Below are 23,135 nucleotides of genomic sequence, written 5' to 3' on the forward strand. Positions count from 1 at the left end.
TCTAAGAAAATAAATGCCACTATCCTATGCATGTGTCATGATCTCGAGTTGCGATGTCGTCGTCAGCCGTACAGGAATGCCTTGCCTTAACCTGAAAAATGTAGTAGCACATGGCTTGAGTATTTAAAGAAATACTCAGTAAGTGACCCCACTATTGGGGTTAAATGCAACAATCACATGCAATGAAATGATGGGACCTATCTTTCATTTCATTTCGTTTCATTTCGTTTCGTTTCGTTTCGTTTCGTTTCGTTTCGTTTCGTTTCGTTTTCCCTACGGTGTAATCCTAACAGGTAATCGTGGACGTGTACCATATACTCTACACGCAGCCCATACGTGCGAGTATGGGCTCACCAGCTAGTTCGCACACCGCTGGGCCACTGTCCCTAGCCGGTGGGCATGCTCTGGGGGCCCACCGGGACCCGTTAAAACTAAAACCGTCACGGCAGCGCTATGCAGGGCATAACGATCGTTGTCCTGCCATTTGGATGTACGCGTCCGTACCCTCGTGATGGGATAGGGGTATCCCCCCAAATGCATGATCACACAATATGCATGAGGTCCCACTAGTCCTACAGTCATCATTTAATGAACATAACCCCGTGTCACGTTTTCATGCTTACATGTCATTCTCATTCTCATTTCGTTACATATCATACATATTCCTAACGGGGTTATGTATCATGCAATTTACCGTATTTCATGTCATACAATTCATTCAGTTACATTCCAATACTCATACAACAAGCCATAATCGTACAAGGGCCACACATCGTCACATGCATTCATATCACATCAACTAAGCAGCATAAATAACATACATTCACGTTCACATGATTTCGTACTTAAGCACAATAATCTAGCATACAATGTATCATATCATAAACAAGTCATAACGTATACACTTCATAGTCATATCGTTCTCTAACTTACCATAGCCTTAACGTTCTTATACCTATCATAGACATATCATTACGTAACGTACCTTAGTCATATCGTCACAAGAACGTACCTTAATACTATCGTTCTATCAATCTATCACAAACCTATCCCTTTCTACCCATAACCTAACCGTATTCTTTCATCAATCTCTCATATCCATAGCACTCCGGTATGTAACCTAACCTTAACGTTTCATGAACGTATCTTACTCTTATCGTTACATCTCATTTTGTGCATCCTTCTTGTATCCCATCCCAAACATATCCTTGAGCACATCGTACCATAATTATTATCATACAAACCACATATTATAACGTAACATAACATATAGGAAGCATATCGATCCACAGACAATTCACACATATCAATATATATGACACGTGCAGAACCATAGGGCAAGTGTCAACATCAAATATAACCGTACCGATAGTAAGGTCACTTACCTGGCTAGCTTAAGTCGTCGTCACAAATATATCTTTAATGAAAGTTCGATTCCGTCCTTCGAAATCCGAGTCAACCTATATGACATCAGTTTCAAGTTTGAACTCTATAAAATTATTTCTCTAATTTACATTGGCCATCGTAAAATTTCTGATATTTTCTGTTAGACAAAATTTAAAGGAGCTCACTACCTCTGATATTTCCTGTTTTATTGTTAAATCCTTAAATCCTGTTCAACAAATCTTTCCTCAATCTCCCTCTCTCTCTCATTATTTTCATTCTGTAAATAGGTTTTTCAATTGTGTATACAGATATTACTGACCAATTGTAAGTCCAATTCTAAGTTGATTGTTTGGCTACGATCTTCTGGTTTATAGATCTGCCAACTAAAACTTTATTGAATCTAACTTTATAACCTTATGTCGTATAACTTAAAATGCTAACAAAAATCTAATCAATTGGATATGGGATCTGATTATTACAGGACCTGTTAAACTATGAAAAAAGATTTGATCCTAAATTAATTTCTTATAACCATAACTATAAAAGAGAAGGAAATCTGAGATAGGATTTTACCATAATAACTGACAAAAATCTCGAAATCTGCTATGTTGAAAGTCCATTTACTTCTCCTCAAATCTGATCATTTTTGTTTTTTTGTGTTTTTTTTTTTTTTTTTTTTTTTTNTGACAAAAATCTCGAAATCTGCTATGTTGAAAGTCCATTTACTTCTCCTCAAATCTGATCATTTTTGTTTTTTTGTGTTTTTTTTTTTTTTTTTTTTTTTAAGAAGGGATGNGAGAAGTGGGGAAATATATTTTTTTTTAATTTTATTTAATTTTATTTTAATTTTAATTAATTTATTATTATTATTTTTATAATTATTTTATTTGTTTATTTGTTTATTTATTTTTGTTCCAAAAACTCTCTCTTCAGATCAAATAACCAAAAATACTCTAGAAAATGGAAGATGCAAATCTTCCAAAAAGGAAAGAATCTCAAAACACAGTCCAAATCATCAAACATAACGACCGAAGCGTTGAAATAAAATTCAGCGAAGAACCTTTGTCAGATTCGAAAGTAAAAGAATTCCTGAATTTTAGACCAAACACTTTAGAAGTTTGAAGATCAATGTATGACCCCGTAGAAGAGGTCTGTTATGATCAAAGAAGGGCATCAATCCACTACGAAGATGGCTCTAGATCTCCAACCGATACTGATACATATACTCGATCTGTCTACGAAAGTCAACTAAATTTCATGAGAGCTCATTTCCAAATAGGCAAGGAATTTCCAAAAGCAGATTTTATGTCATCTACCAACTCTTCAAAAAGAAATGCCTTTTCTCATATGGAAACCATAGAGGAAAATATACCATTATTTGAATGGTTTGAAGAAAATATTTTGCAGATATGCACCTTAACTCAAAGGAGTTGGGAGACTACCACAAGAGGCGAGGTATATACAAAATATCCTCCGTTGGAAGAAGTTGAATTTGACAATTACTACTGATAAAAGGTCAAAGCCAGTCCTTTAAAAAATATTCCTGAAGGACTAGAAAAGGGTAATCAACTCTAAAGATATCAAGAATGTCCAGCATCAAAACAATTATTCAAATAAGATTTTATCCACGATCGCTACTCAACTTGAGAGTATCGCGAAAAGAATCTCGAGGAAATCCGATACTCAGTAGGAAAGCACAAGCAGCTCTATACTGAAGATCGATGAGTCAATCCAAATATTCAGTCCGACAAATCTCGACATATTTACGAGGAGGGTTTCAAAAGAAGAGGCTGCAATGACCAAGATAGAAGAAAAATTGGATAGGATTCTAAATCCTGGAATAACACCTCAAGATTCATCTATCAATGTCGTTAACACGACGAGATCCAGGAATCCGAAGATGAGATTGTAAATGAGATAAAAGAACCTCTATACAATCGAATTGAAAGGATCTCTAGAAGAAGTCAAAATAATACCAGTAATCAGAAAAACTGGTATCCACAACCGTCTTTCCCGGGTATTCAATTCGAAGAAAAGACGCTACAAACTCAAGCCCATTACGATGGTCTAGCAATCTATGAATGGAATATCGATGGATTGTCCGACTATCTGATAATGAATGTTGTCAATGAGATGATGATGGCTGCATGTGCATATAAATTACAGAGCCATAAATCCGATCATCAAATAGCTCAAGTCCTAGTAACCGGATTTACCGGGCAACTCAAAGACTTGTGGGACAAATATCTTGACGAATCAACTCGCCAACAAATATTAAATCACTATGTTATTAGGCCAACTACTCAAATCATTAAAGAAGAAAGTCCATCAACCAGGACCGAGATACAATACGAAAGGGTAGCGGATGCTGTCAACACCCTCGTCTATACCCTCATAGAGTTCTTCGTAGGTGACACCCTAGAATAGCAGGAGAGATCTGCCGAAATACTCATGAACCTAAAGTGTCCAACCTTAGGCGATTTTAGGTGGTACAAAGACATGTATTTCAGCAAAGTTCTCATTAAAACAGACCGTTCATTGGAATTCTGGAAGGAGAATTTTGTCAATGGACTACCAAAACACTTCTCAAGGAGGATCACATACGGTCTTAAGACAAAGTATAATGGAACAATTCCATGGCAAACTTTGTCATATGGATCCATAGCATCTTTCATCATAGAAGAAGGACTCAGACTTTGCAATGAGTCAAAGATTCAAAACAAACTCAATTCTTCAATATCAAACAGGAAAAGAGCTTGGAAAATTTTGCGATCAATATGGATGCAAGGGGATAGAAGCTCCTTCGACCTCCAGAAGAAAGAAGGTCAAAACGTATCCAAAATCATATAAACCATACAGGCCTAGAGAAAAGTATCGGAGTAAACTCATGCAATCTCAAAAGCCGACGTATTCAAAGAAAAGGTATACCCCTACAAGATCCCAAAGAGAAAGCAAACTTGCTTTAAATATCGGGAAGAATGACACTATGTCAATAAGTGTCCGATCAGAGGAAAGATCAATGAGTTGGATATCGATCAAGAGCTGAAGAATCAGCTACTACGTCTAGCTCTGACCAACTCAGAACAATCCAGTAAGGGAGAAATCCTCGAATTTCAGGAAGAATCTGATTCATATTCCAGTATAGAATACGGATGGAAGAAAAAAGGACATGCGAAGGATGCATAAATGTCCTTACAAAAGATCCAAGAGATTCTACTCGAAGTGGTAGAGAAAATTCAAGATCCAGAAATTCAGCAAAAAAAAAAATTGCTCAAACACTTAGAGATGCAATGATGGTCTCTAAGCCATAAAAAAGGAAGAGAAAAATCCCTACAGACTCCCATCTTTAAGTATAGGTTGTCATACTAGTATTTCTTTTCAACTTTTTCAATGTATTACTTTCACATGGATAATAGCTCATCTTGTCGACCATGGGTAAATTAAGTATTTTCTAATAGAGTCAGAGTATGATGATCCAAAATTCATTGAGATCGTCAAAAGAACCTATCCACTTGTAAATTAAGTATTTTCTAATAGAGCCTGAGTATGATGATTCAAAAGTCATTGAGATCGTCAAAAGAACATATCCATCGAGATTCATCTTTATTCCGGAAGACCTCCATAAAACCAGAAGATTCTATGAATATCTTAGTCGATACAAAATCAGTTGAAATTACTCATATCGTGAATTGCTAGAATCCTTCAAAAATCGCGTATTCAAAACTAAAAAGTTTCAGAGTCATGAATCCGACGTATTTAAATCAAGATCCATACACGAAAAAAACCTTTTCAAAGCCCTTTATTCCTCAGGAAAATGAAATCGAATAAACCAGATCTTCAAAACAATAAAAATCAAATGGTATGATAAATACATATACTCATGCAGATGTCAAGGGAGCGAAGGTTTGGTTATCTCAAATGGTAGGATAAATACACTCATACCAAGGCAGTGAAGGTTTGATTATCTGAAAATGTCACCTTCAAGATTTAAGGTTTTTAACTTAAAATCTAGGCTACTTGCAACGCAAGCCTAGACAACTTCAGAAGTTGATTTCCAAAAGCTTCTTCAAGAGGCCGCATCCATCGACTCAACGTCTTTTCCTTGTATCTTAGAAGAGGAAGAAGACACGATTTATGATCTCAATGATTCATTTTTGGATTCCCAACCTCCGTGTGAATAACCGCCATCTATAAGAGACTGAATAGTCGTTAAACTACTAAAAAAATTTAAAAAAAAAAACATTAGTTTTGTTTTTCTGACTTTATTTTCTTTCTATCTTTATTTCCTTTCATCATTCTTTCCTTGGTATGATTTTAGAGTTTAAATTCAAAAACATTCTATATAACTCTATTAAAGCTATAATATGTTTAATATAGCTAAAATATTAGCAACAAATATCATTTCATTAAAATATTTTGATAAAAATTTTATTGAAGTATTCCTTTGTAACTAAATTCGAGTACTCCATCATACAATAAATACTATAACTTCCATTTACAATTGAAATTTCATCATACATTACAAAATGAGTATTCAATAATTTCATAGAATAAACAAGTTATTTAAACTATATAAAATAAAGTATTTTCCACTATTTGAATTGATGTTCGATGTCCAGAAGTTGCTATCATGTTATGATTTTGTATGGTAAGTCTTTTATCACCCTTCATTGTAACGACCCGAAAAAAAAATGCATAATAATAATAATAAGTAAATAATTAAATAATTAAAATAATAATTTTCCCTAACCTACCCTCTACTAATGAAAAAAAAATACCAACAACCAGATTTATAAGAAGAGCCGGATTTATAAGAAGAGCCCGAGATTTAATTATTGGGGAGGGAGATCTTGCTTTGTTATTAGGGTAATTCATATTTCAAATCTCTTTTTCATTAATCCAAATCAGATTTCCTTCTCCTCAGATCTTTTGTTCTGCCATTTATTTAGATTTTGGTTATCAGGTTATAGAAAATTAATTATAATGAGACTAATGGAAAGAAAAGATTCTGTTTAAACAAAAAAAATATTTGGGAAGAAAAATTTATCTGTTATATCTGTGAATTTAAATGATAACAGAATTAACAAGAAAAAAAAAAAGAAAACAAGAGAAAGGAAAGACCTGGAAAGAAAAATTAATGAGAATCCAAGAAATATAAGGAGAACATCATATAGAAGACAAAATATTGTTAACAAAATCAAAAAGTATATATATATATATATAAGAGGCCAAATACTGTAAATAGAAAAAATAAGAGAAGAAATGAAGAGAAAAGAAAAGAAAAATAAGGAGACAAAATCAGAAGAAAAGAAAGAAATAATAATAATAAATAACTAAAAGAGAAAATACAAAAACCCAAATTACAAAATCAAAAGAAAAAAAAAAATAGGTAGAAAGAGAAAAATAAAAGGGAAGAGTTGGGAGTAAGAATCAATCGGAATTGACCAATAATATGATTAAGTAAGAATCGACTTGGGAGTAAGAATGGATCGGAATTGACCAATAATATGATTAAGTAAGAATCGATTAAAAATTGGTCAAGAATATTTATTGAACAAAAATTGAGAGAAAGAGAAGAGTACAAAACAATATCATAAGACAAGAAAGCAGTCACTCGAAATAAAAATACAAAATGAAATTTTAATATAAATAGAATATATATATATATTTAGATGTATATTATAACGTTCCAAGACTATATCCATGCAAAGTCTTTAATGCTCGAATGAAGTTTAGCACATGAACCATTGTAAGAGTTAGAGAATTGAACATGAAATTGATGATATGGATTCATATAGGTTGACTTGGATACAAAAGGAAAAATCGAACTTTCATTAAGGATAAATTGGTGACACCTATATAAGCTAGTCAGGTAAGTGACCTTACTATAGGATAGGCTAAAAAATGTATGAGTTACAATGATGTATGAACTATGTCGTACGATGCGGTATATGAGTTATGATGATGTATGAGTTATGATGATGTATGAGTTATGATGATGTGTGGGTTATGATACCTAATGATGTGCTCAGTATATATATATTTTGATGAATGTCGTACTTGATATGTTTGATGCACTTTGTGGCAATATGATGAGTATGATGATTGCGTGACGTTTACCTTAATATGATGATGTTTTCCATATTGAGCATGCTATATGATGATGAGTGCCATATTGCATCATGTCGTTAGATCGACATAGGACACAACCCTAAGAGCGTGAAAATGATATTAATATAAATATCCACGAGTATGTGTTACCTAGAGTAACAAAGAGATGAGACTAGAGGGTTGTGTCAGAAGAGACATTATGATGGATTTAGAGGGACCTCATGCATATTGTGTTCATAAGTATAAGGCTACTTCCCCTACAGATGATGAATGGGGACGCGCACCGTACGATGAGCGTGAATGTGCACAGGTGCGAAAGCACACAGATGAGGGTGTTCGTGAGGTGTATGACACTATGGGGTTCCGCTGACCTCCGGACGTCGCTACAGATTAGCTTGACCAGAGGGTCCGGGGGTGTGCGAGCGCCCTGGGGATTCACACTCGCACGTGTGAGTCGTGTGTAGGGAAGTACTACACATCCAATTTGTCCGAGACTGGAAGCCACCCCTAAGATGATTAGAGATAGGTCCATAAATCATGATTGCATGTGTTTGCATTTGCATGGCCCCTATAGTGGGGCCACTTACTGAGTATTCTTTGAAATACTCAGGCCGTGTGCCACATCATTTTTCAAGTAAAGGCAACACGTACTTATGGAGGACGGCGGCATCGCTAGTAGAGACTGTGGCACGTGCATAGGGTAGATTCATATTTAAATTTCTAGTTTTAAGTTAGAATAGGTTGTTTTGCATTTCATTGTTTTAAATTATTTTGTATTTGTTTTTGTTTTCTCTAAATTTCAGTATTTCATATTTAAACACGTAAGACCATGGCTGTGTTTTCCAGAGAAGAAGTTGTTTTAAACGTTTTTTTTAGTTTACGTTATCAATTATGTTCATGTAAGAGTTATATTTCCGCATTATAGATGAGCATGAGACGTTAGTAGCGACTATGAGTATGTGGAAATTTAGGGTCGTTACATTCATTCCTTGTAAATAACGCAACATATGAGAAGTTTGACAATACCATCAAACTCTCAAATCTAGAACAGCGATGCCAAACTTCAGTTGAGGAAAACTTTGAGTTAAAAATAACCAAAAAAAAAAAAAATAAAAAAAAATAACTTTGCATAGCTATTATTTATTGCCACACTTATCCAAGTCTTTCAAATCAATTCTCCCTGTCCCATAGATGTCCCACAGAACGTAAAAAGAATTATCCCTCCACATATTTGTGTTCTTATCGAACTAATATAATATCATGTAAAAGAAAAAAACAACATATCAAAATGATGTGTGTCAGCACGTTTACCTGATGTAGGAGTCTTCATATTCCTCGTGCTATTACTGCCTACCAATATTGAGGAAATTTTCCATGTCTGTCTACAAAAAGGTTTCAATGAACTAATCTTACTCTATTTCATAACTTTAAGAGGATTTTAAGTAGTATAGGACAGTAAACAAACTCCCAAAACTATCATCGGAGTGAAAAGATTTTTGCCTCCATAATAAATTCAGCGAGCAAGCTTCATTTGAAGATGAGAGTTCAAAAGAGTAATAATAATTAATAGGACAAGAAAACATATGATTTTGATGGTCTTGTGTCTTATCGCGGAGGACAATCATTTTTTTTAAAAAATAGAAATAATACCACAAGAAGACAACTAATGAAAATAAGTTCGACTATGCAACACAGCCACAATACACAACAGTTCAATAAGAGATAGTGCACTTACAATTACAATACGGGATATAGGTTGCATCGATATGTAAGATTGCACACTACATTCCTCCGACCTCTTGTCCACCTACATCAATTAAAATAGATGATGATGCATTTGAATTTTCAAATTAAGTTATTACAATGCAAGATCTCAGTCCAAATGAAGTTTGGAGTCGAAATCAAATAGATTAATACATGTCTTGAAAAAGTAACTAAGAACCTTAACATAAAGTCAAATATCCAAGTTGGAGCGGTTATCATGAAAATTATGAAGGATCGAAGTCTCTAAACTAGATAGATATAGAAACGTTATCTATGTTCGAAAGTCAAAGCTATTAGGGCGAAAAGGTCAAAGCAGAATATCATGGGAGACTATAAGTATCTACCTAGCGTAAAGGATATTAGAAATATTGGACATCAAAACAATTTTTCAAACAAAATCCTCTTGAAAATTGCAAGTCGGTAGAAAAGATCAAAGTATCGGTAAGGCTCCTACTCCAACAATGTCAATCTCAAATACTGTAATTCTAGAGATTGACAAATCTACCCCTCGTTCAGATGTATGGTTTTGAACAATGTTGACGATTTAGATTATAAAAAAAAAAAAGATGTTTTTGATGCAAATCGAGAGGAAGCTTAATAAGCTTTACATCTCGAAAGAACCTTCTAGCAATAATCAAGCTATCAATGTCATTCGTCACGCTGGCCAGTAGTTTACGAGGTCTTAGGATATTCACGAACATTTTAAACTCTTGCACCATTGACATGTAATGCAAGGTATTCAAACCCAGGCAAAATACCCATTTGGGATCTTTACGATGTCTTAGAGTAAGTTTGGCTAGCAATATTAAATTATTAGTGTTCGTGACATATACTCAAGTTTCATGTATTTGTGAGGTGTGACCTCTAACTCGAGACGACGTTTCCAACTATATTTTTTGAAATTGTTTGGGATAAATATTCAAAAATATATCTGTCATTAAAAGAAAATAACTTTTCCAATTTATTTCACGTATATCCAATAATGCAAAACTCTTAGTTATATTGTGATAGACCCCATCCAATGTCACCAAAATTTTAAATTTTACGGATTTAATAAACTTAGACAAGTGTTGTAATTTTTATCCTCTATTCAAGTTGGTCGATTCATTTGATAATTTAAACAAAAGAAAAAAAAATTAAAAAATTTATTTATAATATCATTAATTTCAATAAAATAAAGTTTTCCACGAAACTAAATTTAATATTTTTACTAATTAACCAAAACCCGCAAAATTTAACAAAAATAAGTTCTAATGTCAATTTTTTTATTTAAATTTTTGTATTACCCAAATAGTTCATAATTCAATGAACAAATATGAGATTATAATTTTAACAAGGTAAAAATTGCAATGATTCTTTAAATTTAGAGCTAAAATGGCTACATTTGTATATTCAACCCGAGAACCCGGATCAACCGTGGAACTATAAGGGTTGGGTTGGGTTGGATTAGCATTTCGAATAGGGTTGGGTTCATTTTTCTGAACTCGAACTGAATTGTTTCGATTTTGAGTTAGTGGATAAAACCTTTTGGTTGACCCGAGCCAAATAAAAATATATAAACTATATTAAGGATCTTTCGGTATTAATAAGTTTGCCAAAGTAGTACCTCGACCTCTCTAAGGACACCCGTCACGTATATACATTATTTTTTATTTTGTTTAATTTTTTTTAATATTATTTTATATTTTGTTTAATTTCCTTTATATTATTTTATTATTTTTAATTTCTTTGTTTAATGTAGGGCTCTCTAATCTTACATCGCAATTAAAATATTTTATAATATTTTTATTTTTGTTATATACAATCTCCTTAAACTAATTATTTTTTATAGTTTATTTAATTTGATGATCTATTCTTATATATATATTTTTTTTAATCTATTGTCAAGAAAAATAGGTATTTAGCTGTCCTTAGTTTTATGACAATGTCGAACTATGTTAATATGTTACAATTTTCGCTTGTTGTTTTTTATTATTTTTTTATGTGAATAATTATAGATCGATTTGTGTTTGTTTGTGAACTTTTAATATATTTTATCTAAGATTGTATCAGAATAATTATAAATTGTGGATAAATAAAATTTTAAAAAAATTTAATAACCCGAACCCAACCCGAAAATAGAAGGTTGGTGTAACGACCCGAAATTTCTACTTAATTTAAAGTCACTACTGTATACATATATCCTAAACATTGAATGTGAAAGACTTCATTTAAATTCCATAAAACATACCATTTATCTTAAAACACAGTTATGGACTTACATGTTTCGAAAACATCTTTAAAACGACATAACAAAAGACTAAATAAAATAAATAAGCGTTTAAGTTAAGAACATCATATTCTAGCCTGAGTCTAAAAAAATAAATACCATTATCCTATGCATGTGTCATGGTCTCGAGTTGCGATGCCGTCGTCAGCTGTACAGAAATGTCTTGCCTTAACCTAAAAAATGGAGTAGCACATGGCTGAGTATTTACAGAAATAATCAGTAAATGACCCCACTATTGTGGTTAAATGCAAGAACATGCAAATGGAATTACGGGACCTATCCTTTCAATCTATTTTCCTACGGTGCTGTCCTAACGGGTAATTTGGACGTGTACCATATACTCTACACACAGTCCATACGTGCGAGTATGGGCTCACTAGTCAGTTCGCACACTGCTGGGCCACTTTCCTTAACGGGCAAGCATACTCTGTGAGCTCCTTAGGCCGAACACCCGTTAAAACTAGTAACTGTCACGGCAGCGCTATGCAAAACATAACTATCATTGTCTTGTCATTGGATGTACGCGTCCGTACCCTCGTGATGGAATATGGGTATCCCCCAAATGCATGAGCACACATAATGCATGAGGTCCCCAATATTTCTACTTTTATCATTAATGAATATAACTCCGCTATCATCTTTCATGCTTAACATGTCATTTCTCGTTTTTCGCTCTACGTATCATACATAATCCTAACGGGGTTACATTTCATTTCATTTATCGTGATATCATGTCATTCATAACATGTTGTATACATATAATTTAGAAAACATAACATAACGCTCCATGCTTTTAACATGTCATTTCATAACGTGCAATTCATACAACAAATTCCTTAATGGTCACACAAAACAATCTAAACATAACACATCACATCACATCACAATATATCGTATCATAAACATGTCATATCGTAAACACTTCGTGGTCACATCGTTCCCTAACCTATCATAGCTATAACGTTCTTATATCTATCATAGTCATATCGTTACATGAATGTACCTTAGTCATATCATCACAGGAACGTATCCTAACGCTATCGTTCTATCAATCTATCACAATCTCATCCCTTTCTACCCATATCCTAACCATATTCTTTCATCAATCTCTCCTATCCATAGCACTCCAGTATGTAATCTAACCTTAATGTTTCATGAATGTATCTTACTCCTATTGTTACATTTCGTTTTGTGCATCCTTCTCGTATCCTAACTCAAACATTTTCTTGAACACATCGTACCATAATTATTATCATACAATTCATATATTATAACATAACATAAACATAATATAAGCATATCTATTCATAGATAATTCACACATATCAGTATATATGACATGTGCAGAACCACATGCACGTGTCAACATCAAATATAACCATGCCGATAGTAAGGTCACTTACCTGGTTAGTTTAAGTTGTTGTCACGAATATATTTTAATGAAAGTTCGATTTTGTCCTTTGAAATCCAAGTCAACTTATGTGAGCCCACGACATCAGTTTCAAGTTTGAACCCTATAAAATTATTTCTCTAATTTACATTGGTCCATTGTTAAAAATCTTAAAATGTTATATATCTGTAATTATATTTTTATTAAAAATCTTATTTTTCATGGTTACTGTTGTATAAAAAAAATGGTTACGGTTGTATAAACAAAAAAAAAAAAAAAAAAAAAANAAAAAAGTAGATAGAGTTATTTCAAATTATTCTGGCTTTGTTATATGTATTTACTTTTCTCTCCGTATTTAGTTTATGGTTTTTAATTCCTGAATCTTCATTTTTTTATATGTATTTACTCTGTTGCCTTCTAATTTTGTTCTCATGTATTTCTAAATTTCTAGTGGAACCCTGTTTCCAAATTTTTCCTTTATTTAAGTGGTCTTTTGTTAAATTTTCTTAACCATTCTATTTTTAATCTATTCATCACAAATTTTCTACCATTCTATTTTTAATCTATGCGTTTGGCTACGGATATAAATTTAATCTAATATTATTAATCTGACCTGATTTATAATTCATTTATAACATTTAGTTTCTAACTCAATTGTAATAATTTAATGAAAATCTAACTATAATTGGTTGTGATTTCTAAAAAAAAAAACAAGATAAAAGAAAAATGAATATTTAATATATACCTTATTGATTAGATTTATCTTCACGTAAATCTCGTGTGAATCTCAACTGGGTAAAGGTCATTCTCATTTTTTTTTTCTCAAGTAAATCTGACCATTGTTGTTTTGTTACTTTCTGGTGAGGAGGGATAATTGTGGGAAGGAGTGAGAGATGAGTGGAGAGGAGTGGAAAATGTTGTTTTTTTTATTTATTTATTTATTTATTTATTTATTATTATTATTATTTGTGGAGAAAAGTGGAAAAAATGTTGTTTCTCTACTCAATCTAACCCCAACCGGAACCATGTACACCCTAATTTTTATAATAAAATATAATAAAATGAATATGAGGTGAAAAAATGATTAAAAAAATTTGGGCAGAAAATGGTTTTTTTTCTTCAATTAAAAGAAATGTGGTCCCCACCACCAAGGAAACATAAGTGATAAGAATCCGGACAAGAGGGAATGACGGGCGACGTCCTCAACAAAATTTTAATTAATTAATTCGAAAATTCTAATTCCACTTTTTGACGGTTAGAAAATAAATAAATAAATAAATAAAAACTTTGCCGAGGGGAGGGTAATATGGTAATTGCAACCGAAGTGAAATTAAGTGCATGACACGTGGTTCACATGCAATGCATAGACTTTGTGAAAATTTTGTAACGTTTTTTTTTTATCATTGGGAATTGGAAACTTGGAAAATGCCAAACTAAAATCCACTTTCTTCCAATGCCTCGATAACCTAATATATTTTAATTAAATATATTATTTATTAAGATTTTATCAAATTATTAAAAACAAAAAAAAAGACAAAATTCTAATTAAAATTTTAAAATATAGCCCTCATAAAATAATAAATAAATAAATTAGAGATCAACTCGTTTGCTTTCTGTGATTGTTCGTGTTGGCTACTGTTGATTTTGGTGTCGATTGCATTAATTCTTTGTCGAATGACTGCGGCTCTTCATCATCAACAATGTCGAGATCTAGTCTTGACTATGAACAATTTTTCGTTTTTTTTTTTCTAATTTGTTCTTGATTTTGAGTGAGTTTGAGTGTGTTAAAAAGTTTCGAACTAGAAATTTTCTCATTGTCGTTATGATTGTCATCGTGCTACTTGTAGGTAACAAAGGGGAGTGTTCACTACCATCAGGTACACATACAATAAAACACGAGACAAGATAAATATGGGTGATCTCACAATTGCTCGTTCGCACACTCCGTCGAACGCTAGAGTTCGATTTACAATATAGTCAATTTGATTCTTGGAGCGATTTGATTGAATGAGACTATTTTGATTAAATTCAATTGGACCGATTTGATTCCGTTCGGTTTTCAAGGCTATTGAACTTTAGAATCCTCGTTTCTAAGCAAGAATTTTAATAACTAAGGCTGATTTAGGATATTTTGTGAGGAAGAGTCAAAGTATTTCTACTCTTTCTAAACTAACTATTAAATACGTGTGTATATGGTTACTGTATGATGTTTGTGTTGGATATGCATCATGTAAATGTTACTGTGTGTACGGGACCTCTTACATGCTTTGAATGACGAGTATTTTAGGTTGAAATCAGTTCTCAAGTATATCGGTTAATTGTACTTCCAAGGCCACAATTTGATTGTTCCACGTTATGGTTCCTAATCGTAGGCTAGTTGGCCACGGTTTTAATTTTACAGACCACAAGCTAGTTGGTCATGATTTGAGCTTGAGCACGAGATGGTTGATCAATGCTTGCAAGTCAGATTAGAAGTACAAGTTAGTTGTTCTATCCCGAACCGGTCACAAATTGGTTGACTTTTTCACAAATTGGTTGACTTTTTTTTTTTTTTTTAACAATTTTAATTCTTTCAATTTACTTTATATATTTGTTGGGTGCGCACATCTAATCCTAACACGGTCATATATATATATATATATTTATATTCATATAAAAAATAATATTTATTATTTGAAAGTTGCAATATTACTAATTTTTTCCGTTTAAATATTATCTTTTTTATGGAAAAAGTAGTTTTGAAATAATTATTTTTTATTTTTTATTTTGTATGAAGGGATAAAGATGAAAGAATATTAATAATAATTATAGGGTTCTAAGGAAGGTAATAATAGTATTTTACGATTTTACCCCTCAGAACAATCCCGTCTCTCGCTTTCTCAGGAGTCTTTAAACGTCCTTTTGGTGTTGACCTGTGTCTCTATATATACTCAATATTTTAAGGCTTTAAGCTTTACTGATGAAATCATTCCAAATTCTCTGAATCAGACGTTGAAAAAGGAAGGTGTTGAGTTGTTGGGCAGAGAGATTAATCCTCCCCCTTTGTTTCCGGCGGAGGAGGAGGGGCCGGAGATAATCTAGCCGTTGTTTTTCTTCTCCATTCAACGCGAAGTAAGAAATTTTTATTCCTTTTCTCTGTCTTTTCTCCCCTATTTGACGCTGTTTCTGCTTGGATTGCTGGGAAAAATCGAGACGAAAAAGTGGCTGGAAGTTTCTGAAGGTTGAATTAGGGTGGGGCCTCATTGATCGCGAGGCCTGTTCTCGGAATCCCAACGCTATCTCGGGAATTTACGAGCACGAGATCTCTAAAATCGATACTCGTAGGACATCCATTTTCTTTGTCGGATTAATGCTCTGTTTTTCTGCCGTTTTAATCCAGGGATTTCTGTTCTGTTCCTGTTTTCTGTCTTCTTTATGTTAGCTTCTTCGTTTTCTCCTCTATTACCGTATTGTAAATTCTCTGCCTATTTGCCTCTCCTTTTTGTTCTTAGTGTTTCTTCTCTGGTGTGTTGCTGTTGCGTTTGTTTTCTGGCTGATTATAGCTCGTTTTTAGTTTTGAGGAACAAATGTTTATGTCCGTTTGATAAAAATTTGCTTATTCTTTAAGAAAAAAACAAGTTTATGTTATCAAATGTGTTCTTGATTAATGATTTTAAGAATGTTTTGTGCAGAACTTTTCATACTAACAATTAATGTCTGCCAATGGGGAAATATTGTCTTTAGCTCAATTTCTTGATTTTGAAGGAATGATATTTTCCTTTTTTCTTTTCAGTGGTTTAAGGAGTGGGATGCATGGATTCTACAATTAAGTTAACATTGCTTCTGATATTCTTCAGAATCGGTTGGAGCCTTAGAATTTAGTCTTTTGTAAGATCATGTTTTCTTGACATTCCTTCTTCGTTGATGAACTGAGTTCTTCCCTTTATATGGCAGCATGTGCTTCAACTGTTGAGAAAAATTTTGAACAGTGTGAAAGGGCTGTCAAAAACTGGGCCTCATCTTCTCTCCAGCAAAGTATCAATGAAGATCAACATACTCTAAAAGATTTACTGTTTTTTCTCCATGTTCCGAGAACAGGCGGGCGATCATACCACCATTGGTAACTTCCAAATCACAAATTTCTCTGTATGTTGACCTCCCATGTATCAGTTTTAGTGTTTATTTGGTTCGCTTTATGGATGCAGTTTCTTGAATAAGTTGTACCCAACCTCTCAGGAGTGTCCCCGTTCTTACGATAAGCTACGTTTTGATCCCAGGTATAATTTTCTTTTTCCAAAGTGGTCATCTGTCTTTAGTTTTCAAATTGTTTCATATGTTAAAAGTAGGTAATAAAACAAGGAAAGTTAGATGAAAGTAGACTTTATAAGTGTAATTTTCAAACACCAAAAACCACATGGTCATCAAACGGGGCTAAACTTTTTGATTCGGAGTAACTTTATGATATTATTTAACTAATTTTGTGCGTCGGTATGGTATTTGAATTTGAATTGCAGCAAGGCCAAGTGCAGATTGTTAGCTACTCATGATGATTATAGTATCATGGAAAAACTACCCACAGAGAGGACTTCGGTGGTGACAATTGTTAGGAATCCAGTTGACCGGGTTCTTAGTTCATATGAATTTGCTGTTGAGGTTGCAGCTAGATTTTTGGTACATCCTGACCTAGCTTCTGTGGCTAAAATGTCCAAACAAATGCTTAAAAAGTCAAATGGAGTGAGCACATTGGATATCTGGCCGTGGAAGTATTTGGTTCCATGGATGATGGGAGACCTATTTGCTCGAGTATGTGTCCTGTTGGCTGATCTTGTGCATTTCATGATGATTTTTTTGATATTACCCTGTTCGTTTCATGGTGTATTGTTGAAATGTGTAGACGAATTGTGCAAATAATTTTTTTCGCACATTTACTGGCTACTTTCTTATCAAGAAAACATTACCATCTACCGAATGTTTATGAACAGAGAGACGCAAGAAGACGGAAGGGTTCAAGTGAAGCTAAGAGGGACAGTCCATATGACATGGAGGACATTCTTATGCCACTACATGAGTTTATTGATGAACCCATTGTTCATGATATTGTTCATAATGGGGCTACTTTCCAGGTAATTCTGAATTAATTTTCATTAATGTCAAAATTAAGAAATTCTAAATTAATATGAGATTGTCGCACTCTAGAAAAATGACACAAGGATAGTGACAAATTTGCCTAGTGAAAAATGAATGGTGGGATTTTTACGGTTGAAAGCTAGAGTTGTTGCTAGAGGATTCATTCAATCCTATGGGGTTCGACTACGAGGAAACTTTACTTTGGTAGCTGAACTCCATCTGCAACCAATCTTGATTAGAGTCAGCAACAATTAAACATAAAAAATGCCCTCTTAAATGGCGATTTAGAAGAAGAGGTATATATGGATATTCTCCGTGGATGTAAAGGAAATATTGACCGAGAAAGGTATGCAAACTTAAGAAGTTTCTCTATGGACTAAAACAATCTCCTTGTGCATGGTTTGGTAGGTTTGCAATTTTTGTTATCATCCTTGGATATTCTCAGTGCCAATCAGATCATACTTCGTTCGTAAAAGGAGATCAGAATCGCAAATTGCTCTCTTAATAGTATATGTTGATGGTGTCACCCTTTCAGGTAGTGATTAATCATAATTACAGACTTTGAAGAATCACTTGGCTAGAGAATTCGAGGGCAAGGATCTCAAATATTTCGTAGGTATAGAGGTTGTTCGGTCTCATAAAGGCATAGTTATACCCTAGAGAAAATATGTGCAGATCTTCTCAAAGAAATTGACATGATTGAATGCAAACCAACAGAGTCTACGATGGATTTGCATACGAAACTTGCATTCAATTATGGAAGTGCACCGGTTGGCAGGGGCAGATATCAATGCCTTGTAGGACGCCTCACTTTGAGAAGTGTTTCATCTAGTTTCCTCGAACCGATCTAACCAAAGATTTTCTTGTCTCAATATTGGTATGAATATGATTTAGAAATTTTCATTGTTGGTTGTTCTCTACGTGGGGATATTTGTTTGTATGTCATATGTCATCTACATTCCGGTTTCACGTAAACATTATGTGGTTTATAAGATAAAACAGTGATCTGAATCAACATTTTCTGCAATTTTCTAAAGAACAATTTTGGTATTCTCAATCTGCTCTAAATTCAATGGACCCGGATAGTTGGCCTGTTAGTTTTAGTTGAGTTTCTGATACCCTATAAGCTCTGTCTTGTTGGGGGCTTCAAGTTAACATATATTTTTTGATGATGCACTTTCTCGTTCTTTTCAAAATTTTCAGATAGCGGGATTGACAAATAACTCCTACCTAGCTGAATCCCATGAGATCCGGCATTGTGTACAGGAACATAAGAGTCTTGGTCAACATGTGCTAGATGTGGCGAAGGTAACAAGAGAAGGTGTCTTAAATGATAACATTGGATACATGGACAATTATTTTTCTGATACTTTGCCTCATTATGGTTGCAATTATGGTAGATGCTTGTAAATCTTGCAGAAGAGGTTGGGTGCTATGTTATATGTTGGTCTAACTGCGGAACATAAGGAATCTGCGACGATGTTTGCAAATGTAGTTGGTGCGCAGGTGATTTCACAGCTAAGAAATGCCAACGTTAGCACAGACACTTCAGCGGCCAATCAATCAGGTTTATGATTTCTATTACCGGTCGTCATGATTTCTATTTTGATGATGTATAGTGGTTCGACTAACTTCCCTTTTTGATTTACAGATAATAGCAGCACTTCACCTTTGGATTCCGAGCTTGAGAGCAATGTTGACCAGGCAAGCTCCTCTCATTGTTTATGACTAATCATTTTGCTAATCCAGGATCTCTAATAATCCTGTTTACCATTACAGAATAATGGTACCACCGACAAAAAAACCGCTAGGCAAGATGAAGGTGAAGCACGAACGGAAAATGTAAGTGACCTCAGAAAATTGTATATCTACAATTCGTATGTTGCCTAATTTATATTTCTTGAGACATGCCAGATGACTGCTGCAGAACTTATTGAAGTTTATGAAGGGTGCATTTCAAGTCTACTGAAGACCCAATCACGTCGTCGATTCGCTTCTTTAAAGGAGATTTCTCCTGCAAATTTCTCAAAAGAGGTATGATTGAATACTTGATTGGGTTTTTATTTGCCAAAAATATTTATTCTGGCTAGAAATAGAACTTGGCGGATCCTTAAACAAAAAGCTTTGCTGATCCATTTATTTGGCTGATTCTTTTGTTCCTCAATACTATCTTGCTTGCAGGCACGGCGCCATATTTCTGATGCGGTTCTGCAGCAGATTAAAACACAAAATTTCCTGGATTTGGAGCTTTTTAAGTATGCTCAGAAAATCTTTACAACGAGACGTGTGCAACCGATGGGGAATCTTGATATGAATGTGAGTCTCTTCGATTCCTTTTTCTAAATTTGTGCAAGTAATTCTTAATATCCATTTAGATTTCTCTTCCAACCAATACTCGAGTTTGACAAACACTGCTACGGTCTCGCACAAACAGTTATATCATGTGTTCTTACTAAAATGCAACAAATTTTCAGGATGAATCAGAAAGCAAATTCGATCAACCACGTGCCTTCGAGCTATGGAAAATTGTTTCATTACTAATGCTTTTTATCCTACTCCTTGTTTTCTTCCTATTTGCGACTGCTTGGGGAAGATTATCTAAAGTTAAGGTATGACTTGACATCTTTGAAGTGGGAAAGTGAGTTTTTGCATCTCAGCATCTCTTTGGTTTTGGGAAAATCAGTTTGTTTATGTATTTTCAAAATTTTAAGTTCTGTGCATGTGATGAAACGTTCGATTCATGTCGGGGTAAATTGTTTGTTGTGCTTCCTTTGTATAGCTCATGATATTGAGTTCGAAAATGATATTGTTGGATGTATTATTGTGCTATTAGATGTCTCATTGATCATAGTATTGATTTTGAGAGATTCATATATAATTATTATGCCATTGTGCATGTAAGCCTTGTTTAAGTTATCTACCGATGGTGTGACATAATGCTTAGTGTCATCATATTTGTAGGTGAAAGGATTTACGAAGGCGACGGGAAGGAATCATCGACGGAATGTCGAAAGTAAGAGTTTACTTGAATAACGAAAATTTATTTGTACACCCTTCACTTTATTCGATGTAAACTGGAACTAGAGATGGTATATGATGCTAATGTTATCTTAATTGGTTTAGTTTCACAGTTTTATAATGATTTCGTTTTTCGTTTAGCTTTGTTTCGATGTAAACTGGAACTAAAGATGGGTACATGACCATTTCTCGTGTGAGTTCCATCTGCTCCTCATTTGGATTCTCGACTTCCTCATTCTCTTTGGGTTCCTAAGAGATGTGAGTATTTATAACTTGTTAATACAGAGTGCGGAGTACTGCATTATATTAGGAATCACGACTCTCCACAATGTTATGATACTGTCCACTTTGATCTTAAGCTCTCGTGTCAATTGAGATGTATTCCTTGCTTATAAACCAGCTTGAGATGTATTCCTTGCTTATAAACCAGCTTAAAAATCTTGTGGAACGGCCCTTCACAATGCCCCTCTCACCCATACTTGCTAATAACATTTATGTTGCACTATTGAATGAGGTTGGTTTTGTTCGAGAAACCTTCCTCAAACAGTGAGCTTTATCCTCCATAGTTTTTGTTCTGGCATTGACTTCAAATGGAATCGGACACTCTTCTTGAGGGTGTTCAGCTGGGACATCTATTGTGTGAGGGGTCATGGAGTGGTACTTGGCTTACTCTTCTTCGTTCCTCTTCTTTTCTTTAAGATAAAAGGGGCGTGTGAGATGATCCAACATCAATTGGAGAGTGAGACGAGTGCTAACATAAATTGGAGAGTGAAACGAGTGTTAGTGAAGATGTTGGACTTCGAAGGAGGGTGGATTGTGAGATCCTACATCAGTTAGAGAGGGGAACAAAGCGTTCTTTATGAGGGTATGGAAACTTGTCCCTAGCGGACATATTTTAAATACCTTGAGGAGAAGCATAGAAGAGAAATTCCAAAGAGGATAATATTTACTAACAGTGGACTTAGATTCTTCTCAGCCTCGTCTTGAAATTCGACTTCTTGAAATTCGACTTCTGGTTCCATGGTCGTTCCTCGCTGTGGAAATAGTTTTCTCCTACTCAGTAGTGGATAAAATTTCATTGAGTCAACGGATCATCATATGCTGAAATAGTTTTCTCCTACTCAGTAGTGGATAAAATTTCATTGAGTCAACGGTTCATCATATGCTAGGAGAAGAACGATGAGGGAGTCAACGGTTCATCATATGCTGAAATAGTTTTCTCCTACTCAGTAGTGGATAAAATTTCATTGAGTCAACGGTTCATCATATGCTAGGAGAAGAACGATGAGGTTTTACTTCTGATTTGGCCCCTTTATGATTTTCTTCAAACTTGGCATTGCTTATTTCATCATCTTTAAAGTCTCACGTGGATGGCTTAACCTTTGGCTCACTTGAAGAACCTGCAATGGGATTAACCTTTGCCTCATCCTTTGCCTTTTGTTTCCTCTACTCATTTCTTACGGACGAACTTCACACACAATATGTCGACTTAAATGATCTGTCTAAACTCGATAAAACAAAATCGTGCTAAATGTTAGAAAAATTGTTTAGGTAGAAAGTGAAGCTTACTTCGAATCTTTGTCCGGTTCAAATGAATATGCAATTATTGTTCTAATATAATCGAGTATCAAAATACTCCATCCATGATTCAACGAGTTAGATACAATTATTATTTTTTTTAATCTTTATAATTGATTGGGATAGTAAAAAATAGTAATATTTAAAAATTCTTAGACAATGACTTAGATTTTGATTATCAAATGAAAATAACCATCGATCCACTACTTTTCTTGTTCAAGGATCAATCTTTTATCTCTTTGTTTTCACGTCAAGAACTCTTTATAACTGAAAAGATGTCAAAGAGACTACTTACTGCCCAAACAAATCTCATATGTACAATGTCGGTTTATCAAAATCGATCAACGAATCAAGGAATAACTAAAAGTGTGATTTATGGGTTCAGGAAAACCAATTTTGTTTAGAGCCGAGTATTTAAATTGTATGCTTCTTTAAATTAAAGAAGTCGGGAGAGAAAAGGACTATTGGTGCTTTCTCTTTCATTCGACGTCCGTCTGATTGTTTCAACTTCAA

General features: G+C 34.0%; 1 protein-coding gene across 3 annotated transcripts; it reads left to right on the forward strand.

Moving 5' to 3' along the window:
• Positions 1 to 15,870: 15,870 nt before the first annotated feature.
• LOC111798198 (protein-tyrosine sulfotransferase-like) lies at positions 15,871 to 21,168 on the forward strand. Of its 3 annotated transcripts, none has more exons than XM_023681204.1 (14): positions 15,871 to 16,240; positions 16,693 to 16,761; positions 16,854 to 17,019; positions 17,105 to 17,176; positions 17,414 to 17,702; positions 17,882 to 18,022; positions 19,230 to 19,334; positions 19,446 to 19,593; positions 19,678 to 19,730; positions 19,806 to 19,868; positions 19,941 to 20,060; positions 20,208 to 20,342; positions 20,501 to 20,635; positions 20,988 to 21,168. In XM_023681204.1, exons 2-14 carry the CDS (start codon positions 16,713 to 16,715, stop codon positions 21,057 to 21,059), a joined length of 1,548 nt encoding a protein of 515 aa, XP_023536972.1. In that variant the 5' UTR covers positions 15,871 to 16,240; positions 16,693 to 16,712; the 3' UTR covers positions 21,060 to 21,168. The 3 variants fall into 3 exon arrangements, with proteins under 3 accessions (XP_023536972.1, XP_023536973.1, XP_023536974.1); XM_023681205.1 differs by having other exon boundaries at positions 15,871 to 16,031; XM_023681206.1 differs by lacking the exon at positions 20,988 to 21,168 and having other exon boundaries at positions 20,501 to 20,641.
• Positions 21,169 to 23,135: the final 1,967 nt, after the last annotated feature.

The sequence above is a fragment of the Cucurbita pepo genome, chromosome LG07 (genome assembly GCF_002806865.2).
Source record: "Cucurbita pepo subsp. pepo cultivar mu-cu-16 chromosome LG07, ASM280686v2, whole genome shotgun sequence".
NCBI classification, from domain to species: Eukaryota; Viridiplantae; Streptophyta; class Magnoliopsida; order Cucurbitales; family Cucurbitaceae; genus Cucurbita; species Cucurbita pepo.

Coding starts and splice junctions, on each gene's coding strand:
- LOC111798198 (XM_023681204.1), top strand. CDS start 16,713: ATGGATTCTACAATTAAGTTAACATTGCTTCTGATATTCTTCAGAATC. Junction 17,020..17,104: donor GGGCGATCATACCACCATTG/GTAACTTCCAAA, acceptor TTATGGATGCAG/TTTCTTGAATAAGTTGTACC. Junction 18,023..19,229: donor ATAATGGGGCTACTTTCCAG/GTAATTCTGAAT, acceptor CAAAATTTTCAG/ATAGCGGGATTGACAAATAA.